General features: G+C 62.8%; 1 protein-coding gene across 5 annotated transcripts in view; it reads left to right on the top strand.

Moving 5' to 3' along the window:
* The window catches only part of HDAC4 (histone deacetylase 4), a 250,122-nt gene that overhangs the window by 190,322 nt on the left and 38,454 nt on the right, over positions 1–21,346 (top strand). For 3 of the 5 annotated variants that reach the window (XM_049614549.1, XM_049614551.1, XM_049614553.1), the window contains exons 11-16: positions 1,943–2,163; positions 5,071–5,328; positions 7,149–7,335; positions 10,395–10,528; positions 12,909–13,029; positions 19,837–19,883. In XM_049614549.1, the coding sequence (XP_049470506.1) occupies positions 1,943–2,163; positions 5,071–5,328; positions 7,149–7,335; positions 10,395–10,528; positions 12,909–13,029; positions 19,837–19,883 (968 nt within the window). The remainder of the gene's footprint in view (positions 1–1,942; positions 2,164–5,070; positions 5,329–7,148; positions 7,336–10,394; positions 10,529–12,908; positions 13,030–19,836; positions 19,884–21,346) is intronic. The other 2 variants (XM_049614550.1, XM_049614552.1) reach the window with 1 other exon arrangement.

Consider the following 21,346-nt stretch of genomic DNA (forward strand, 5'->3'; position numbering starts at 1 on the left):
CCTTGTTGATGACCTGAGGGGTCAACTTTAGGTTCTGAATTGGAAACCACCTGACCAGTAATGGGTTTGCCACTCAGAGGTTAGGAGTCCATTTTCTGCAATGCGACCAGTCCCCAAGTGGGATAGCACTGGAGTTCTGTGTCCCGGGGGGCCCATTGTGAATTTTGGGGTGAGTGGGGTGGGCCCAGAGAGGGTAAGGGTGGGGCGGGCCAGAACGGGGTCCTCCCGCTGTCTGCCCATGTCCCCATGGGGATAGTGGCCTGCGTCCTCAGGGCAGTGTCCACCCCACGTGAAGGCTCACATTCATGCATGTTCCTGCTCCTTTGTCAGCCCTGGAAGCTGCTTTCCTTCCGCAGAGCCAAGAGAAGCTTCTGTGCGGAACCTGGGCGGCCGCCCAGCTGACCACAGCGGCCCTGCGGTCCCAGTGTCCTGCGGAACCTGAGAAGCAGCTGCTCGGGAAACCCTGTTTTAGCTTCATGTTTTCCGAGGCGGGACCCTCTTGGCGACTACGTCACCTTTGATCCCATAAATGCAGCTTCGTATGGCTGGCTTCCGAATTTTCATCCTCACGACACCTCTGTCAACAGTGGGTGAATACTGAAACACCTTCTTCGGATGATGGGGTTTTTTTTGGTTTCTTTTTTTTTTGTTTTTTTTTAGCTCTTCTAGAAACTTGAGAGGGAATCAGTCTAGCGTTTGAGTTACTAACTTTAACTTAGCAGCCAGGCAGATAATGAAATTTAACATAACTTCTCCCAGAAAACAGTGAGCTGGACAGAAGGCGATGGCAATTTAGGGGGCTGGAGTTGGCTGACTTCTTGAAAAGCTAATCAGGGACAACTTTGCGAGGGTTGAACCTTTTCTTGGCGTCTGCTCTCTCTGCATACAAAATTGTGGTTGTGATTTTGAAATCTCCAGCCCACGAAGGGACAAGGGAAACTGGCTGCAGTGACCCCAGGGGTCTCAGGGACCCCCCCGGGGGGGATGGGCAGGTGTGCCTGCCTGTCGGGGGGCCGGCCACTTGAGCAGTTCCGGGGGCCGTGCTTTTGGGGAGGCGGGCATCTGCTAAGGTCAGGTACGTGCTGTTCCCCCTCAGGCAGGGGACCATGACCCGTGTCAGGTTCAGCCTGAGCCTCGTGGGTTAGTGTGCGTCCAGCTCGGGCCGCTGGGGCAGCCCGTTTTCCATTAGCAGGGAAGGTTTGTTAGACTTTTGCCCAAAGAACCCCGGGAAGATGATCAACTACCTAAGCCCACAATTTGCAAAAGAGAAGGTACAGGTGGATGGAAAGTTTACAGAAGGAAAAAGGTTTGGCATCCTGTGTGCCCTGCACAGGGTGCATTTTAAAACGAGATTCAAATGCACATTAAAACAGGATCACATATCCATCCAGATCTTGAACACTCAGTCCAGGTGCGGGTGCAGGGGAAGCAGCTGGTGGGCATGGGGGGAGGCAGCACCTTTGCAGAAATTTGTAGAAGATTCTGACCACAAGCGCCAGGATTTTGACAAGTGTTAACACCCCCTTTGTGAATAAAGTCACCGCTTGAAGAGACCTTTAAAGGATTTGATCCCTCAGGACGGGTTTTTTCCCTCACAGCTTGGTTTCTGGGTCGGTTAGGGGAAGAGCCGTCTCCGTGGTCTTCTAGAACGTGCCGGGCCACCGGGACCTCCGCAGCCCTGGTCAGCGTGGCGCAAGCCACTCCGGCGGCCCCGCGATGCCGCTCGGACCGCAACCAGTCGTTCTAGGGCCCGGGCCCGGCCGAGGGGTCGTGGGGCCACTGCTGGGCGGACCGGCCGCTCCGGAACCTGTGACTCGGAACGCCTGCGCCCGGTGGCCCCTGCTCACTGAAGCCCACGCCGGCGGCTCACGGCGGCCTGCGCCCCGGGCTTCAGGGTGGAGCACGGGGGGCCCCCGCGTCACCTTCCGACGGTGTCTTTCAGGCCTGGGCGCGCTGCCCCTGCACGCGCAGGCGCTGGTGGGAGCGGACCGCGTGTCCCCGTCCGTGCACAAGCTGCGGCAGCACCGCCCGCTGGGGCGCACGCAGTCGGCCCCGCTGCCCCAGAACGCGCCGGCCCTGCAGCACCTGGTCATCCAGCAGCAGCACCAGCAGTTTCTGGAGAAGCACAAGCAGCAGTTCCAGCAGCAGCTGCACATGAGCAAGGTGGGTCTGCGGGCGCGGCGGGGGGGGGGGGGGGTGCATATCGCATCCGCGTGCGGCCCCGTGTCCCCGAGCTCCCTGGGCGCCCCTCTTCCCGAAGCGGACCCGCCTTTCTGAGCCCCTCGGCACCTGCGTGGGCCTGCCCGCCGGGACACCCTGCTCGCGGGGTCTGCACCCTCGCACGGTCCCGAAAGTCCCTCACAGAGGGGGGTTTGGGCAGGAAATAGGGAAGTTCGGTGTGGCGGTGCTGGTCATCAAAACCGGAAACGGTCAGCGTCCCGTGAAGACGGCGGCCGCCAGCCGCCTGAATGCAGCCCGTGTGACCCCGCTGCAGGGTTGTGGGGACACGGTCCCCCGGCACCCTGCCCCTGAACGGCCAGATGCCCAGTGCAGGCCGAGCTAAGGCCCCCGTGGGAGACGGGCTGCCCCCCCCCCCCCCCCCCAGCACGCAGGGCCAGCCAGCACGCCCTCCCCTGCACAGGAAAGGCACCTACTTACTTCCTGTGGGCGAGACAGGCTGTCAGTCTGTGCTCCCAGCTGTAAACCCCACTTCACGTTCGTCTCCCCAGTGCCACCCGTGGCTTCTTAATTTTATCGTGTCACTGTCTGACTGATAGGGTAGGAGGTGTTAGGAAGACGGGAAACACCTATTCATTCCTGGTACAGTCTTGAAAAGAATGATTGAGAAACTGGGTAATCTCCCTAGACTCTATTCCATGATTGATTATGAGCGTGAACGACGGGTGATTGAAATGTTTGTACAGCGTTCTCCTGGGATCTCGGGGAGCCGACGACGTTGTCTCGTGCCGTCTGGCACCAGTATTTCTGCCTTTCGTCTGGGAGACGCTGTTCCTAAGGGGCCCCTTGCCCGAGGGCACGAGGGCCCAGCTCCCAGCAGCCCTGAGACCTCCCATCCCGCAGCCCTGCTCAGGCTGCGTTGGGGATCGTGGCCGTTTCCTGCGTGATCTACGGCTCGTTCAACCCCGGCCTCCGAGTGCGTTCACTTCACTGACACCCCCCCCCCTTAGGGAGAGCAGCCACGCACGGCTGCTCCGGTCTTCCCAGGGTCGCTGGCCACGGGAACCGAACCGCTGGGCGGCGGAGCCCCTGAGAACAGGAAAGACGGACCCGGGAGCCGGCTGTGCTCACCTGTTTTGGCCCGAGGTCGGCACAGTCACCGGTGCTCTGCGGCCGTAGTAGCGTCACTTGTGAGAGCCCGGCACCTCGTGTGCCGTGGTGTCTGGTGAAGGTCCGCCAGGTGAAGGGCCTTTCCGGAGAACGCATGCCACCGGTGGGTGGCGGAGCCTCGAGCTGTGCAAGCGGCAGCCGCCCCCTGCAGGCCAGCGAGTGTGGGTGCGCCCTCTGGCGGGTCTGGGCGTAGTGACGTGGGGAATGTGGTGGCGGGACGCGCTCTCCCCCCTCTGCGGGGACGGTGCTCCAGGGCACCTGTTGCCCCCGCAGGACAGAGGCTTTGCTGGGGGAGGCTGTTCCTGTCGCGGCTTGAGCCCCGTGATCCCGTGGGTCGGGCTGCGTGCCTCGCCGCGGACTTTCCTGTTCACCTCCGCGCTCTGGGCGCTGACCCTGACATCCGGGTCCTCCGTCCGGGCGGTCTGACCAGGGGCACGCCCACTCATCTTCCAGCCCTGGCCTCTCTACCAGTTTGGCTTTTCCCCCGACCCGTAGTCTGGCTGTAGCAAGGGCCCCGCTCCAAATACAGACGTGCGTTTCTTCTCATGCCCTCTGGGGAAGGGGCTCCTGGAGTCCGAAGCGCGTCGCAGGACACAGCTGGTTTGCGTGTCGCCGACAGTGTTCGGCCAGCGCGCTGGCTGGCGGGAGCCTCGCCCCCGACGTCGGCTCCGCTGTGCCGCCCGCCCACAGCCCGGCTAGCAACCCCAGAGCTGCATTTCGAAGGCGGCCACAGGCCTCTGGCCCAAGGAGACTGACCGCACAAGCCCCCTGCATCACCGGGAGTCTGCGGCTGTGGCCACGTGCCTCCCAACTCCCTCCGCGCTGCGGCCTGAGAGGCCGAGGCCGCCTCGGGGGTGTGGCCTGCGCCCCAGGGGATTGGCGGCACCTCAGGTGCCTGTGCTCCTGCCCCTGCCCAGAGCTCCCCGGGACAACGGGGCCGCTCGATCCAGCCTCCAGGAATCCTTCACGGAGCTGGGCTGTCTCTCGTGAAGCCCAGGATGGCCTGACTCCCCAGGAGGGGCCTGGAGGCCTCTGCTCAGATGCCCTCACTTCCCAAGGAAGCGGAGAAAGCCAGAGAGGGAGTCCGGGACCCTCGCCCCATAAGAGGCGGGTCCATGCTTCACCCCCTAGCCGTGCCCTCTGAGGGCTGTGGGCACGTGGGCCTCGGGGAGCTGCTTGGGAGGGCTGTGCCCTGGGGACAAGCACACGGAACACTGACACTCACACACAGGCGTCCGCCCAGTCCGACCCTCGTCACGCCCACAATGTGGTGGTGTGGGTGGTGAAGCAAGCGGTCTGGGAGGACTTGCGTACAAACGTGCGGTGGCCATAACGTGTTAGGCATCCTCGAAAACCTCTCCCCTTCTGGAAACCGAGTCAGAGCGTTCTCCACAGCAGCATAGTCAGGGGCTTTGCAGACGGTCACATTTTCTCCGAGCCACGGCGCCGGTCCCCCAGGAGCCTGGCTTGACCGCTGTGACTCTCATGCCCCGCGTCTCTGCGCTTGGCACACGGGTGCTTGTTAACAAATGCGCACCAGGTGCTGGGCTCTCCTTCCCCGGCCGGCCCGGCACCCAGGGTGTTGGGCGACAAGCGGTGCCTGCCGGCTCCAGCTCAGGCCCGGCAGCATCCGTCCAGGTCGTCCGTCCCTTTGCTCTGAGGCACAGAGCTCGTGCTGTCACGTCATCTCCGCCGCCCTCATCCCTTACCTCTGCCTTATAGATTATCCCCAAACAGAGCGAGCCGGCCCGGCAGCCCGAGAGCCATCCCGAGGAGACGGAGGAGGAGCTTCGTGAGCACCAGGCCCTCCTGGAGGAGCCCTACCTGGACCGGCTCTCTGGGCAGAAGGAGGCACACGCGCTGGCCGGCGTCCAAGTGAAGCAGGAGCCCATCGAGAGTGATGACGAGGAGGCGGAGCCCCCGCGGGAGGTAGAGCCGGGCCAGCGCCAGCCCACCGAGCAGGAGCTGCTCTTCAGACAGGTGACCGCGCTGGCGGGGGCCAGGCGGGGTGGGAGTCGATGGACCGGGCGGGCCAGGAGGGACAGGCCAGGCCCTCTTTCCTCAAGGGGCGGCGCCGTATGGCCGGCCGTCAGTAGACACGGACGGGCCTCTTCCTCCCGGCCCTTCCCCGGGTGCTGTGGGAGGCGGGTGCAATTTGCTCTCTCTTTTACGTTAGCTGTGCCTAGAGATATAGACCCTCTGTCCACGGTGGGCATTTGTGCGCCTGTATTCCAGCCGAATGCCAGCTTCGGAGTTCCTAGGGATGGTTTTCTTTCAGATCTGTAAACTGTAGGCTCACATAAATCCAAGCGTTAGTAGGATTCAGCATAATCATTGAAGGTGGAGGGGGATGGAGATTGATTTATTCTTTTTGTTCTTTTTTTAAATTTTTTTTTACTGTTTATTTGAGAGAGAGAGAGAGAGAGAGAGAGTACAAGTAGGGGAGGGGCAGAGAGAGGAGACACAGAATCAGAAGCAGGCTCCAGGCTCCGAGCTGTCAGCCCAGAGCCCGACGTGGGGCTCGAACTCACGGACCGTGAGATCAATACCCGAGCCGGAGTCGGACGCTTAACCGACTGAGCCACCCAGGCATCCCAAGGGAGATTGATTTCTTAATTGATCAAAAAGGTAGTCAGGGCCTTTGGGGGCCCAAGAGGCAGTGGTGACCAACTTTACAGATCTGGAAAAATGGTGTGACACAGGTACGTAGTTCAGGCACTGACACACAACGACCAAACCCAGTAGAGACTGATGAGTAAATCTGATGAAAGATTTATCAATTTATAGTGAAAAATAAAACTTCCACGCCCACGAAACCACTAGGGCAGCCGGCCAGGGGTGCGCAGGAAGTGGAATCCTATCGTAGCCTTGAGCAGCGGAGCTGTGTCTGGAGTGTGGCGGCTCCCACAGTCCGCGGGGGGCGTGCTGCAGGCAGGCGGCATCTCTCGTGCTTTTTCTGTCGCTCCTTCGGAGGGGGTCCCTCCGTGGCTTCTGGGTCCACGTTATCAGCACCCCAGGCACCAAAGCGCTGCCCCACAGAGGCGGTCTGGACAGGGGGCGGTCTGGACAAGGGGAGGGGCTGCCTCTTCTGTCGTGCAGACTCCTGGCATCAGTGAGCCCGGCTGGCCGGCAGTGCCCACACCACGCTGCCCATTTGGGGCCCTTGTGGTATTGAGCCCTTACCAAAGCCGACTCCTAGAAATACAGTTTTGTGAGAAAGAGGCGTTTGTGAAAGTATGTTTAATTGCTTCACCTCCTTTTTCTTCTGGTTATTTTTGCTGGAAGGCAGCCAATGTGGGGTCCTGGGCATTGTCCATCTGGGTCCCCACCCGTCCTCAGAGAGGCACATCGGCCCATCCCTGCCCCCTGACACCCGGTCGGCCGAGCCCCGGGCACCTGGAACCTGAACAGAACATTTGTTTGCCTCAGTGGAGCCTTTCTGCCCTCGGGCCGGGGTGTGGGACCCCAGGAGGCCGGGGAGCAAAGGGTGGCAAATGGAAGAGTCAGCCGTTCCACCCTGAGGCGTGCTCTTCTCTCACGTCTCTGGCTGCGCATCAGGGACTCTTGGTCAGAGCAAGAGCACAGCAGACTCGCCCAGGAGGGCTGCCTGCAGGTGGGGACTCCTCGGGCGCCAGGCAGCCCGTCCCGGCAGCCGCCCCAGCGAGTTCCTGAACTGTGCGCTGCATGTGGGTGCCCAGAGCCGTTAGAGAAGAGATCCGTGTAGCCCTTCAGCCGGGGAGGGGGCAGGTGACGTGGGGGCAACAAGAGCCTGTGTCTTCTCCCCCCCCCCCCCCCCCCAGCAAGCCCTCCTACTGGAACAGCAGCGTATCCACCAGCTGAGGAACTACCAGGCGTCCATGGAGGCGGCCGGCATCCCCGTGTCCTTCGGCGGCCACCGGCCTCTGTCCCGGGCGCAGTCGTCCCCGGCGTCTGCCACCTTCCCCATGTCCGTGCAGGAGCCCCCCACCAAACCGAGGTTCACCACAGGTACCGTGCACGGGGGCGTGTGGGTTGGGGCGGCTGACCGGCACCTGCGGGCAAGACTGGGGCGCAGCCAGAACAGACGCAGGAGGCCCGCCCCGGGCTGCGCTGTCCGGAGGGCGAGGGGATACCCCTGACCTGGTCTGATCTGCGCCTGGGCAGAGCCCTGGCTGGGGGACTGGATGGGTTGGTCACTGAGGCTCCCCACCCCTTTCTCTGATGCTGCGGTCTCTCCTGGGTGCCAAAGCCCATCTCCCCTTTGCTGGAGAACCCGTTTCCTCCAGAGACCGCCCACCCACAGGCCACCGTGGCCGGCAGGCCGGGTAGCTTCCCATCCACGGTCAGCAGAGACCGCGACCTCGTGCTTTCTCGCCCGCCCTTCTGTGAACCGAAGCTTCAGGTGGGGCCTCGGCTGTGAGGCCCAGGTAGCTTGCGGGTACAGTTGGGACAGCTCAGGCAGCCTCCGGGTCTCGCCTTCTGGATCCAGTTGTCCTCCCTGCCCCACCCCTGAGGGAGCACGGTGACACCTGCCAGCAGGACTGTTTCTGCTTGACCAGCACCGCCCCCTGCAGGCAGGGACGAGGACTGTGTGGCCGGGCAGGTGCCCACCCGGGCCAGAGGCTCTGGGCTCTGAGTCGGGCCCTCCCAAGTCAGGCAACGGGCTGCACCCCGGGCGTCCACGCTGCCCAGCCATGCCCGGCCCGGGACAGAGGGCGGCCAGGACGGCTCTTCACATCCTTCTCGGCTGCTGGTTCTTTCTGGTGACGGACAAAGAGCACAATCCCTAAAAACACAACGGTTTCGTCCTTCAGACAGACCTCTAAGACGTCCTGTCCGCAGGCTGTAACATGGAAAGTCTGAATGTGCCCAAATTCTCCTTGTTAAAAGGATACTTTTTATATTCAGAGGAAAATTTCATTAGTACTTATCCAGAGGCCAAATCATTGCTTTTCAGAAAGAAACCAGGAAACTGCAGAGGGTCACAAATAGAGTCAGCAGGTGACTAAGATGGGCACGTCCCTAAAAGACCCCAGAGACCCCAGTCCCTGTAACCATGCTGGAAATGTGCCCACCGTGGGGGCCAGGGAGGCCCCCGGGGCGCCTTTGTGCCTGCGTGTCCCCTGCAGTGGCCTGGCCAGTGGCCTCATCTGCCTTACTGCTTTTTGAAAATGTATAAAATAGGACGAGCTCACCGAAAAGAAACAGGAGAGAAACACCGAGAAATTGACAGTTGCCTGGAATCCCACCCCCCAGAGGTAGCCACCCTCAGGATCGGGTTTAAGTCCTCCAGATCTGTTTCTGTGCACAACTGGACGGACAGGTTTCCAAAGACGGGACTCGGCTGTGGCTGTGGGCTTGGCAATTCTCCACGCCCGGCCTTGGCGGCATCCCGTGCACGTGGTCCTAGCTCGCCCTCGTGGCGGCAGAGCGTCCTGGCTCCTCGGCTCTGCAGACTCGTGCGGTTTCTCTCCGGATTCCAGGTTCCTGTCTGTAAGCGGGAGTGACCTGGGGTCACCTCGAAAGTTCCCGCCACGGGATCAGTAAAGACTAGCCGACTGTTGTGTCGGGATGATGCCATGTCCGTCTTGTTTGTGTACACGCATTCCACACGTGCACGCGCGTGCACACGTATGTACGTATACGTTGCCATTACGAACTGCTGAACGCACCCTCTCGGGTACACGGGTCTTGTACACGTACTTTAGTGCGTGGGTGGTGAGCGCGCTTGGTCCCGTAGGCCTGTTCTTCGCCAGCTGCTTTTTTTTACCGGAAGTCCTCCCTGCCCCACGCAGTCTTGCTGGTATAACCCAGGAATGCTCCAACACGAGGGGACTGACTCCCGTTAGCCTGACTCACGAGAGAATGAGAGGCAGTACTGGGACCAGTACGTCCTGAGGCCAGGCGTCCAGCTTGGCCCTGTAGAAGCGGGCTCATCCTGCAGCCCTGTTCCTGTGTTTGGTGACGCTGCCTCCGTTCTCCAGCATCAGGGGCATAGAAGTAGCCGTGGGTCTGACAGCACAGCTCGTCTCACGGGGCCTCCACCTTTCTCTGCCTGCGGGAGCGGGTGTTAGCCACACATGCCCCTTCCCAGGCCCCTGCCTGCCCGAGCAGGTCCATTCAGCCAGCCTGACCTTCCGGTTGTGCCCCTGGGAGACCAGGTACGGGGGGACTACAGACAGTGCTGCGGCAGGGGCAGCGGGACACCCCTCCCGGCAGATGTCACGTGGGCCCCGAACCTTCTCCACCCACTGTGGGGGGGGCATAGAGCAGGTGCGCTCAGCCTGCCCCTGCCCTCCCCTTTCTCCAGCCCCGTGTCCAGATGCACAGGATACGTCCACCTGCATGAGATTTTCCTGGCCGTGACATCAGTCACTCTGGTCTGGGAGTGTCCCCATCCCGTCTGGGGGCCGGCCAGACGTCGTTCCTCAAGGGCAACCCCATCCCCAAGGCTCCCTGGCGCCCTGCTGTGCCCCCAAGGACGCTGCAGACCAGGCAGTTGGTTACCCGTATTCTGTGTTAATTCTCACCACACGTGCTTGCCCGTCTGTCTGTGTCATCGCACACGTGTCCCAGCCAGTCCGGAGGGTTCTGAGAGTAGGAAACAAGTCTTTTTTTTGAGCCCCCACAAACCTTGGACGGTCCTCAGAACTGCTTGATAGGCTGCTCCCCGACAAGACGGACTAAAGCGTCTTAGTTGGGGGAAAACAGCACCATCCTGGAACATGAGTGCCACACGGCTTAGGCTTGGGAGCAGGCTGGGGCATCTTTTCTTGTCTTCCTGACTTGCCCCGCCACCCCCCGCCCCGGGGACCCCTGGGCATGTGCGGTGAGCCGGCACACAGCCCCTGTTCCCATTTCTGTGAACCGCACTCGGCCTCCAGTGAACTTGCAGCTTCCAGACAAATCGTCCTAGGGGACGCGGGGCTACGCTGGCCCGGTCGCTCCCAGGGAAGTGGCAGGTTGTCCCGCCGGGCAGCTCTCTGGGTGGGTGGAGGGCGGCGGGCCTGCTGCCAGAGACCCCCGAGGGCCCCGCTGACCGCGGCCAACTCCGCTCCCGTCCCCAGGCCTCGTGTACGACACGCTGATGCTGAAACACCAGTGTACCTGTGGGAACACTAACAGCCACCCCGAGCACGCGGGGCGGATCCAGAGCATCTGGTCTCGGCTGCAGGAGACCGGCCTCCGGGGCAAATGCGAGGTAAGGCCGCCCCCAGGGCAGCTGCGGGGCTCAGGGCGAGAGGTCGCGACGGGCTGGGGGCGCCCGTGAGCGTTCCCGCCAGGGCATCGGGCACCGGTGTGTGGGTGGGAAGAGGCTCAGTCTGCTTTCCTGAACACCCAGGTCCTCCCTTGGGGGAGCCCGCCTCTGTCCTGCTTCCTTGTTCCCCTGTCACTTCTGTCCCCTCTATCCCCTTGCCCTTTCTGTCCCTCTATCCCCATCCCCCTCCATCCCTGTCCCCCTGCTCCCTCTATCCCCGCCCCCTCTGTCCCCCCTTTCCCCTCTGTCCCCCTGTCCCGACCTGTCCCCGTGTCCCCCGTTTCCTCCGTTCTCCTGTCCCCTAGCCTCCCCTGTGCCCCCCTACTGCAGGACAATGGCAGCCGGCCCCCCATATGCCCATCAAGTGGGGACCTATGTCCATCCCGCAAAAGCAAGGACGGGATGCGGGTGGCACGTACTTCCCTGCACAGTGACCCAGGCAAGAGCCCTAGAGCAGGCACGTCAGGGCCGTGGGGGCAGCAGCACCCCCTCTGTGTGTCCATCTGTTCTCTTTCAGAAGCTACAATATTTGGGAATTTAAGTCCGTCTGGTGATGCAGGATTTTGGGAGGGGAAAGGGGCACAAGAGCCCCACGGTGCCCTCTGGGGAGGACGTGACCCTGCCTGGTTGGGCAGGACGGAGGACGGCACCTGCTCTGGGGTCTGGCCAGAGGCTGCACCACCGGAGGGCAGCAGCGCCCTGGCAGGCACCCCTCCGAGGAGATCTTCCAATGCCCTGGTGTCCTGTTCGGAGTCCCTCATGGGACCAGGGCCCCTGCTCCTCCTTCAAAGGACCTCTCCCCGTGACCGCTCTTTACCCTCTGGCCTCTCCTGGAGGGTCCCCCCAGTCGGGGGCCTCTGGGGGCTTTTCAGATAGAAGACTGGACAGGAACGGTAGGGATAAAACCATGAGACAGCACACGTGGGGAGAATGGGACCCTCGTCTGTCCCAAGGCGGAGTGCTGCCACTTGGTGGCCGGCGGTTGTGGGGCATCCTTGGACCTGTGGACGTGGACACCAGGGAGGAGGGGGTCTGTCGGACGTGGGGTCAGACCTGAGTCAGCAGGACGGCTGGGAGGAGGCCCATGCGAAACATACAGTGACATGCGGGACGCAGAGCCCGGTGTCCCTGACGTGCGGGGACACTGACCTCAGGGTACACCACCTGCTCCACGCAGCCCCGAGGGATATGGCCTCCCTGCCTCCACAGGCTCCCACACGGGCCCCCAGGGCAGAGCGCAGGGCCCAGGTGCTGCACACGGGTGGTGGGCGTCAGCCCTTGACAACAGAGGTTAGAGGGACTGGCAGTGCCCGGACTTCCCAAGGTCCCCGGCCACTTGGAGACCAGAACCTCCTGGTCAGGGCCCCCCGATCCAGTGGACGACTGAGGGAGCCCCAAGGGCCGGGCTCCCCTCCCTGTGCTGCCGCGTTGGCCTCTGCTGGGCAGCGAAGGGCGTGGGCTCACGGCCTCGTCCACGCGGGGAGGCCCGGCTGGCAGACGGGCAGCCGCCGGCCTGCACCTGCCCGCTCCGCTCCCTTCATCTCCCGCGTCCACGGCGTCCCTCAGGAAGCTGTCACAGCCAGCAGGAGCAGCCCCAGGCCTGCCTTGCGCTCGGGAGCCCCACCAAGGCCCCCAGGGTCGTGTAGACGCCCGTGGGACTGTTGCCCTCAGAAACGTGAACTTTAATCTCGCTCCATAAACTGCCCTCCTCTTAAAATTTTAAGTAAGCGGAGCTCGTATAAAGAACAGTGAATTTTATGTTAATTTCGGGGGGGAAACGTGGACATCGCTGTGGAGTCTTGATTTGAGGAATTTCCAGACCAAAGGAAAAGCGGAGGGACAGGCAGGTGATGAGTGAAGGCAGCCGAAGGGCCCAGCGAGGATGGCAGGAAGGGTGTCTTTCCTGTGCAGGGGCCTCGTGCCCCGCCCCCCGCATGGGCGCTAGGGGAGCAGCTCCCAGGCTTGTGGCAAGCCCCCCATCCCCGACAGGGGCCCCAGCAGTTAGAAGGCAAAGTGGCAATTTGATGCCAAATCATGTGGGTGACAGGGAAGGTTAAAGCGTCGAAGGCTGGAATTATCTTTCTAAACGTTTTCAAAGTTATAATTAACGCATAAAGCCTCCAAAACATTTTTCAAATATTTTTTAAACGTTGTGTTGGGTGCTGTTTACTTTCTGTTTTGCGAGGACCAAATAACCGTGTGCCCGTGCACGTATAAAATTCAGTTTCCTCCGGGGTGACGGTGTTCGTGGAACTGCCTTCTGTTGACACGAAGCCCTGAAGGCACAGGGAGACGTGCGCACCTGTTCCTTCTGTCCCCGCAGTGCATACGCGGACGGAAGGCCACCCTGGAGGAGCTGCAGACGGTGCATTCGGAGGCGCACGCCCTGCTCTATGGCACGAACCCCCTCAACAGGCAGAAACTGGACAGTAAGAAACTTCTAGGTATTTCAAGGCCTTCTTTACCTTTACCGCCTGCGCTCGCTGGCCCCGCCCCTTGAGCGCCGCCCACCGGGCGTGTCCCGCGCCTGTGCGCGGGGCCTGCACCAGGTACTGAGGGGAGGGCGGGTGGAGGCTGCTGGTTTCGTGCCTGGGCCGGGGGTGCTGCAGCCACGGCGGGCGAGAACCGCCGGTCTTGCGGAACGTTCCGTGGCAGGGCGTAGACGCTGGTGGCGGATCGGGGGATACTCCAGCCGCGGACCTGCTGCCAGCCCTCTCCGGCAGTGAGCCCGGAGTCCGGGAGGCAGGGGCAGCCCCACGCGGGCTCCCCGCGGGGTGGGGGGCTTCCGCGCTGGTGGGCCTGAGCGAAGGGACTTGCTGACCAGCGTCTCCCGTGTCAACGCCCCAGGAGGTGGGGGGGTCTGAGCAGGGACCTCCAGCACAGGCAGGTCCGGAGCCTCCGGGCCCTCGGGCTCCTGGGCGCAGACCCCACCCCCGTCATGACCTGTCCGGGGCACCTTGACCCCAGCCTCCCAACCACCTTGAACCTGGAGGGACACGGGGGGGTGGCCTCCTCCCCCCTGTCACCAAAGGCTCTGCTCAGGCTGTGCTGGGCGATCCTACCACGGTGTGGCCGGTCACTCCCTCGGTGCGCGCGTGGGTGTGTGCCCTGCTTCACGGTGCTGTCGTTTCCTCCCTCGGGGAGCGCGTCCTCTGTGCTAGAAACGCTGTAGGCGTTGAGGTAGCTGACACAAATGAAGCGCTTTAGTCTTTGGAGGGGGTGGAGCTAGTGGCCAGGAGGACATCGGGGTCCTGTCCTAGGGCGGCCAGTCATATTACTCCCTGAGCCCCATTGCCCTGTGGTAACAAGGCTTTCGGACGATGTGAACCCTTGTTCTGGGGACATAGGAGCCAGCAGCACAGGAGAGCCTGGGGGCTGGTCGGCAGGGGGACGGCAGGTGCCAGAAAGTGCCCTCCCGAGCTAGGGCTGGGGGTGGACACCCCCAACTTGGGGGGCTCGGCACGGCCACTGCAGAGACCTGGGCCCGGGACAGAGGGCGGGGAGGAGTCACATCCGGGGCTGGCCAGAGGTTCTGAGAGGCCTCCCCTGCCCCAGGCAGACATTGCCGACACCTCCTCAGAGAATGACCGGCCGCACGGAAGCTGACGGGATCCCAACGGGGAGCCACCAGTTCGTGAGCCCACCATGTGCCCGGAGCTCCCAGTGGCTCTTAGGTCCTCAGTCTTATGAATAGATGACCAAGGATTATCCCCCACCCCCACCCCACCCCCCCGCCAGGGAAGCGCTTCACGGGAGAAAGATCCTGAAACAGGGCAGCTCAGAGGACAGATTTCTGGGACAGATCGGGGACACTGTGAAGAAAACTGAAGCTGTCATTACCCATAAAGAGAGCTACCACGTCCACGTAACGTGGACAAGTGCAGCCAGCATGGAGGAGACCCAGAACACTCAAGCCACATCAGACAGTAGAGAGTCCCAGGCTGGAGGGGAGGTGGGCTCCATCCCCTAGGAAGCAGGGCAGAACAGGGGCAGGACCTGGACAACAGGGGGAAGAATGAGAAAATCCAGGGAGCGTTCCTGCCGTGCAGAAGCTTCCAGGGAAAGTGAGAAAAAGGGAGGAGAGCATCATAAAGCAACCACGGGCGAGCCACGGCTGCCCGGACCCTCTGAGGGGTGGCAGGGACAGTGTTGGAACGGTGGGGAGGAGGGGGCATGAGGAGGTGCGTGAGATTCCAGGGCGAGCGCCCCACGACAGGGGTGCCGCCTCGCCGGTTCCGGGCAGAGACCTTCCCCACCTGCAGCCGTGGCCGAGCCAGGAGGGGCGAGGAGGAGCTGAGCGGAGGCCTTTGCAGACACCCTTTCTCCAGGACGACGTGCAGAGCGAGGTCGAGGGGCCACCAGGCCGCGGGTGGGAGAGCCTGCTGCCTTGTCCGCTCCGGCTGCTGTAACCAGGCACCACAGACAGAGGCCAGAGTCTGTCGCTTACAGGCCGGCAGCGGGAGGGCTGGGATCGAGATGCCACACGGGGTCACAGGCTCTTTCAAATCACAGGTCTCACTGCCTCCTCCCTGGGGCCCGAGGGGAGGGAGCCTGGCAGGGTTTTCCGAAGGCACTGACCACGCCCACCAACGCGCAACCCTCGTGACCTGACTGCCTCGAGCCCCGCTTGTAACACCGCCCCCCTGGGCGTCAGGGTCCCGTTGTGTGAGTCCAGTCACAGAAACCAGCCCCCAATGGGATTTGCTCCCCACGTGGAAGCATCCAGAACACCCTGGAGCAGTGTGGCTGAGGGCTTGTGCCAGCGTCTTGTTGGGCTCCCTCCTGCCATGCTCCCCAGACCTTGCTGCCGGTGCTGGCTGGGGGCTCACTTCTCCCACCCGGAGGGGGAGCCGGGGCCTGGTGGGTTCAGAACAACACCAGAGCTGCTTGTCCTTCTGGCCACATGGTGGGTCTGGTCCACGGCCCGGCCAGGTGCTCTGGCTGCCGGGAGCTCTGCTCCCCAAGACCCCCTGGGAACCCCAAGAGAGCTGACGCCAGATGTGCCCCAGAGACCCTCCCACCCCAGCCTGTTCTGTCACAAGAGCCATCACCCCACAGAGGTACTTCTGTCCTCTGTTTACACAGCAGGGTTTGTCTTTGCTACTCAAGTCGATTTTTCAAAGCCCAGCCGTCGTGGCTTAGGGTACGCTGTAGGAGGTGACACCGTAAGATGTGTGGGGACAGTTGGCCAGAACGGGAGGGAGGTTCCCCAGCTCCCTGTGGAGAAGGGCGTGCTGTGTGCTCTGTCCCTCAGTCGCGGGGTGTTCGTGTGTGGACTGCAGTGTGCCCAGGGCCCCGGTCCCGGCAGTCGTGGAGTGGGACTCGGACAGAGGGTGGAGGTCTGAGCCGCTAGCTCCAAGGGCAGGACTGCAGGTGCAGGAGGACAGGTTGCTGGTGGAGGGCTTGGGGACCGGCGGGGTGAGAAAAGGTGGGAGCATGTCCAGAGCATGTCCAGAGAGGGGAGCTTCAGAAAGGAGCCTTCCAGGATGCAGATGGTGGGGAGGTGGCCAGTGGCCTCAGGGAGGAGCTGAGCAAGGAGGCTGCGTGAAAAAAGGCCAGTGCGGCACGACAGGCAGGGCGGCCTCCAGGACCCTGCGGCAAATGCCGCTCCTTCCAGGGCGGCACCTCGGCTGCCTGGAACATGTCCAGTACGGGAGGGGATCCTGTGGGCCCCGTCGGTGCCACCGAGGCACAGCACCAGTAAGCCCCCAACCTCACGGTCCCTGGGGCCGGCTGGATGGCCCCACAGCGGACGGCAGTGTCTACTCTGTCCCAGGCGAGCGCACTGAATGGCCCCCGCGGCTGTCCCCGCTCTTAGCAGGGGGCTCGTCCCAGCTCAGCCCCTGCTCCCTTGCCTGCAGCCAGAGGCCCGGGTCAGCTGAGCCGCCACCAAGGGGCCTTTTGCACTTGTGTGTTGTCTTCTGACCGCGAAGGTGGGCGGGGAGAGGCGGGTCACGGGGAGAGGCGGGCCCGGACGCTCCGGCAGGGGAACCGGGCAGGTCTGGGGGCTAGTTTCACACTCGGTTTAGGACGGATGGTGAAGGAGAGACGCGGCGTATGCGGGGTCTTCAGGGAGGAGGGCCTGGAGCTCTCCTAGTGGCTGGCCCTGCAGCGGTGCCTCCTGGGCCCGGGGTCCGTGTGGGGTTGCCCCTCCTCACTCAGGCCCCCGAAGCCCCCCTCCTGTTTGCGTCGTCCTCACACCTGCTCCTCCCCCGCCGCGATGCAGCCGTCCGAGTGAGCTCCGTGTGTCTTTCGTGGTGGCAGAGCCTGTGTCGGCAGTGGGTGAGCGTGTGTGCGTGGGTCACGCCGGCGAGGCCCTAAATCGTCGCTTCCTTTTGCTTCCCTGCTACATGCTGTTTCGAAACCCATTCCCATCGCTCCAGGGACACCTAACCGGCTACCTTCTCTCCGCTCGGGATCCGTTTTGAGAGTCCCGGTGATTTTGCTGGTAACCAGGCGTCCTGTCGTCAGTCTGACTGTTCCAGACCTAGTACAGTTGGCCGTTATCTTGTTGCTAACAGAACCCTAATCGGGCACGTGAACACCACCATGTGAGTTCCCTCCCTCTTCAAAGCGAGTCTTCTAAGCCGTGTGCGAGAAGACCCGCGTGGGCGCTGAGGTGCAGGGCCACTCGGCTCGGCCAACGCGCACCGTGGACGCTGAGGGGTGTGGGTCTCGGCCCTCCGTGCCTTCTGACGGCCGGCACCTGGAAAGGGAGCCTGGTCGGATGGCCGCGTGGCGCCTGGCAGCGCTCGGGAGGGGTGAGACCCCGTGTGGGGAGCAGCGGTGCCTTCCCCATGCCCGCGGGCCCACCAGCCCACCTCTCAGCAGCTGCGCTGATTGGAAAAGCAAGGTGGCCCTTCACACACCCGCGCCCGCTCCGCCCGGACGTTTGTGGCCTCGCCGAGGTGATGGTGGCCCCGGACCACGGGAGGCCCGAGTGAGCCACAGGCGAGGAGGTGGCTGGGGACAAGTGAAAATGAGCTGTGCTGAGAGCCGGCCACGGTTCCTCGGGAGCTGTTTCCGGAACCGCTTTCCTGTCCAGAAGCACATGCTTAGCGCCCACCCAGGAATGCATGAGGATCCTACCTTTTCTTTCTATTTCGGTCTTTGGTTGCTGGCTAATGAGCAAAGTCAAAATATTTAGGTGATTTATGCTTTTAACGTAGACAGTATTGGCTCTGATTTCAAAAAGAGAAATCTAGTCTCTTAGCAGAGCCTCCTTCCACTTGGACTTAGGCACACAGATCTGTCCGAATGCATACACACGGGCCTGTGGATTATCCGGGAGGAAGCTCTTTAAATCCCCCACGCCGTGTTCCTGTGTTAGAATCATCCATGGTGGGCAGAGAGCCCGTCATGAAGCCCCAGGGCCTATCGAGGACTCCGCACCGGTCCCAGGACTCAGTCGATGACCTAGGCCATTAGGTGGGCCTCTTCCCGGACACGGGGCAAAGCAGGACGGCAAGAGGCCCGGCGTCCGTGCCCTCTGCTTCCCCGGGCCCGCTCCCCCAGCCCACCTGCTCCCTGCGGCGGCTCCCTGCAGAGGCTCCCTCACGGTGCAGGCCGGGTAAGCCCCTCAGGAGCCACCCTCCCCTGCCCTGCACGTCCTGCCTTGGCCCCCCACCCACTCACACATCTGTGTGTTCCTGGCTGTGGGCCGGCCGAGGGCACGAGGGAAGGCAGGCAGACGTGTCCCCACCCTCACAGGGCAAACTATCAGAGTATGTGGCAGCGGGAGCCGCGGATCCAGGCCGTGGCAGTCAGCAAGACGTGGCACGAGGCAGGGTGCAGGGAGAGGCCGGTCTGAGGTCGGGACCCCGCGTCCAGGCATTTCAGAGGTGGGAGGGGACGGGTGGATGTAGGGTGCGCCGTGGCCCCGGGTGAACGTGAGTGTCGTGTGTCACGTGAGCAGCAGGAGGGTGCAGGCCGGGGCTGGCCCGTGACGTGGCCCCCAGTGGCTCGGTGCCTAGTGTGGTCCACGCCGGGAGTCAGGATGAGGTGGGCACGGGCGGGGCCAGAGTCCGGCCCGGGCCTGTGGTCCCAGTGGTATGGCTCACGGGCATCTAGAGCAGGAGCCAGTGTTCTGGGGCCGGCAGAAGGGGGGAGGGGCTCCCCGCAGTGGGCGCAGCCCTGCCACGTCCAAACAGGAGGCCAGGGGTGCCTGGTCGGCTCAGTTAAGTGTCCGACTCGGGGTTTCTGCTCAGGTCGGGAGCTCACGGTTCCTAAGTATGAGCCGCATGTCGGGCTCTGTGCTGGGCACGGAGTCTGCTTGAAATTCTATCTCGTCCTCTCCTCTCTTCCTCTCTCAGTCTCTCTCTCACTCTCTCTCTCTCTCTACCCCTCTCCCTCCCTCTCTCAAAAAAAAAGAGGAGTCCGAAGCTGGCCTAAGGAACCCGCCAGGGGAGGCCTAGCCATGGGGGCAGGGTGCCTACGGGAGCAGTGGGCGGCACAGAGCGGGTCTCCTGGGCCACCTCCCCAGGCACGCGGCCACATGGAGCCCTAGGGGGGCAGGTGCTCTCTGTCCTTTGTGACAGGTGAGTCGTAGGCTGGTTGCCAGCCAGCGCTGGATCACCCTGAGGAAGACAGTCCCGGTCTTTGCCACCAGGGCTCAGGCCCGAGCCCCGTGGGAGAGGGGACTTGCCCCGGTGCCGCTGGCCGGGGAGGGCCTTCCGGGTGGCCAGCTCCGCTCCGTGTGGTTTCCTAGCTGTGTCCGTTTTTATAAGTGGGGAGGGAGTGTCGTATTCCCATCCCCCCGGGATGCTCCGCGTGATTCCGGGTCCTTCTCTCTCCCTTGTTTGTAGCCAGGGGGCAGGTGGTGCTGCCGGAGCCGCGAACCCGGGAGGATGAGGGAGGATGAGGGCCGGCGGGGAGGCTCCCTGAGGGGCCGGGTCAGGTTGCTAAACAGCGAGAAGTTCTTGGGGCACCGCCTTTCGGCTCATCCTGTGCACGGTGCGCCAGCTCAGGCTGGAAGGAGAGCCCGCCTCTCGGTGCAGACCCCCAGAGGGGTGACCGTTGCCTCGGGGAGGGGGAGGGGGAGGTCTGTCCACGGGGACTGTCCCCCAGCAGCCACACGGTGATGCCGAGGTACCTGTGACGCCAGCGGGCCCCTCGGAGTGTGGCTGTGTTGTGCGCCTTCCACAAGTGCCAGCGCCCCTGGGCACCCCATTCCCGGAGCCCGCGCCGCGCTCCCTGTAGGCGGGGCGCCTGTGACCTTGCCCTCCTGACCTTGACTGTCCTTCTCCCCGCAGGCTCGCTAACCTCGGTGTTTGTCAGGCTGCCCTGCGGTGGTGTCGGGGTAAGTACTTCTTTAATGTGTAAATAATGTCCTGCTTGTTCTCAGGCCCCAGTGGCCGCAGAAACCGCTGCCCTGTTTTCCGCAGAGTGGATAATTGCTGCCAGGTGTTTTCCGTAAACAGGGTCTGGCGGGTGGGGCCGCCCCCCCCCCCGGGCCCCCCCCCCCCCCCCCCCCCCCCACCCCCCACACACGTGTGGCTTCAAAGGCCCGGGGCCTGGGAGCATTTGTAGCTGGAGTCGGGCACCTTCCTCCGGGGAGGCCGTCTGGCACGCAGGCGCGCCATGGGGAACAGGTCGGTCTCGCCTCCCAGCCTGCGGAGGAACAGCCTGCGCGTCTCGGCTCAGGTTGCGGTGGAACAGGGGTGTGTGCGATCACTGTGTCCGACCGCCAGCCGGGGGCCCCGGGGAACCTCTGAAGGCCGTTGTGTTGAGGGGGTGGGGGGGCTGCTGCTTTTCTGTGAGCGATAACGCCCTCAGGCCGACCTGCTCAGGAGAGCCAGCGTCTTTTACGATTTCTGGTCTGGACGTCCACCCTGCCCGCGGTGCGGTGAAGGTCAGGTGTCCACGGCCAGAACTTCTTGTTAACGGGGAGAGGCCCCCATCCCAGCCCCCGGCTCCTGTCGCCCTGGATGACAGAGGGTTGGGGGGGCGAGAGCGGGGCCCGGGGCTGCTGGCCATCGAGGCCGCGTAGCCCGTGAAATAGCGCAGTGGGCCGCGGAGGGAAGGGGCCGGCAGGACACCGCGGACAACAAAGCCGCTTCGGCGGAGGCCGCGCAGGGGCAGAGTGTGAGCCTAATTACAGATCGCAGGGTGAAGCCCCAGGTCTGGATTCTGTTATGGAAATGAAACAAAATTGTTTTCTTCCTGAGTCTTTACAAAACTCGCTGCTTTGAAAATTATCCCGTCAGAAAGAGAATAAACGGCATTTACTCATACCACCACCAAGCCCCCTAGAGTTATTTTATTTTATATTGTAAGTAGGCTGCAATCTCTTAATTCGGGGCAAATTTTTGGCCAGACTTGAAAAGGCTTGGATTCGGCTGCCCTGCAGCCAGCGCGCCGTGCGAGGCAGGATTTGTAATTTGCAAAAGGGAGAGAGAGCTCAAGTCGGGCCTGGGGCCTGGAGCCTGGAGCCAGGCAGCCCCCGCCGAGGGTGCATCCAGATCAGAGCCCCTGCAGACCAAGCAGCACCCACCTTCACATCCGGGCATGAGAGCGCCGAACTGGGTAGAGGAAGCCTGGGGACTCATTGGTAGAAGGCGTGAACCGTAGGGTCTTTCGGGGATGGCTGTCTTTCGAGGCCTCTCCATAATCCCTGCTCCCAGGAGGGTGGAGAAGCACTTTGCGTGTGTGGGCTCGGCGTCACTGGTGGGGTCTTGGGAAAGCCAAGCAGACCCCGGGAACCTAAGTGTGGGTGGGAGTGTGCGTGTTCTGGGCGCTGACGCAGGTGAGGAGGGGCCTCTC

Source organism: Panthera uncia (assembly GCF_023721935.1).
Source record: "Panthera uncia isolate 11264 chromosome C1 unlocalized genomic scaffold, Puncia_PCG_1.0 HiC_scaffold_3, whole genome shotgun sequence".
In the NCBI taxonomy this organism is placed as follows: domain Eukaryota; kingdom Metazoa; phylum Chordata; class Mammalia; order Carnivora; family Felidae; genus Panthera; species Panthera uncia.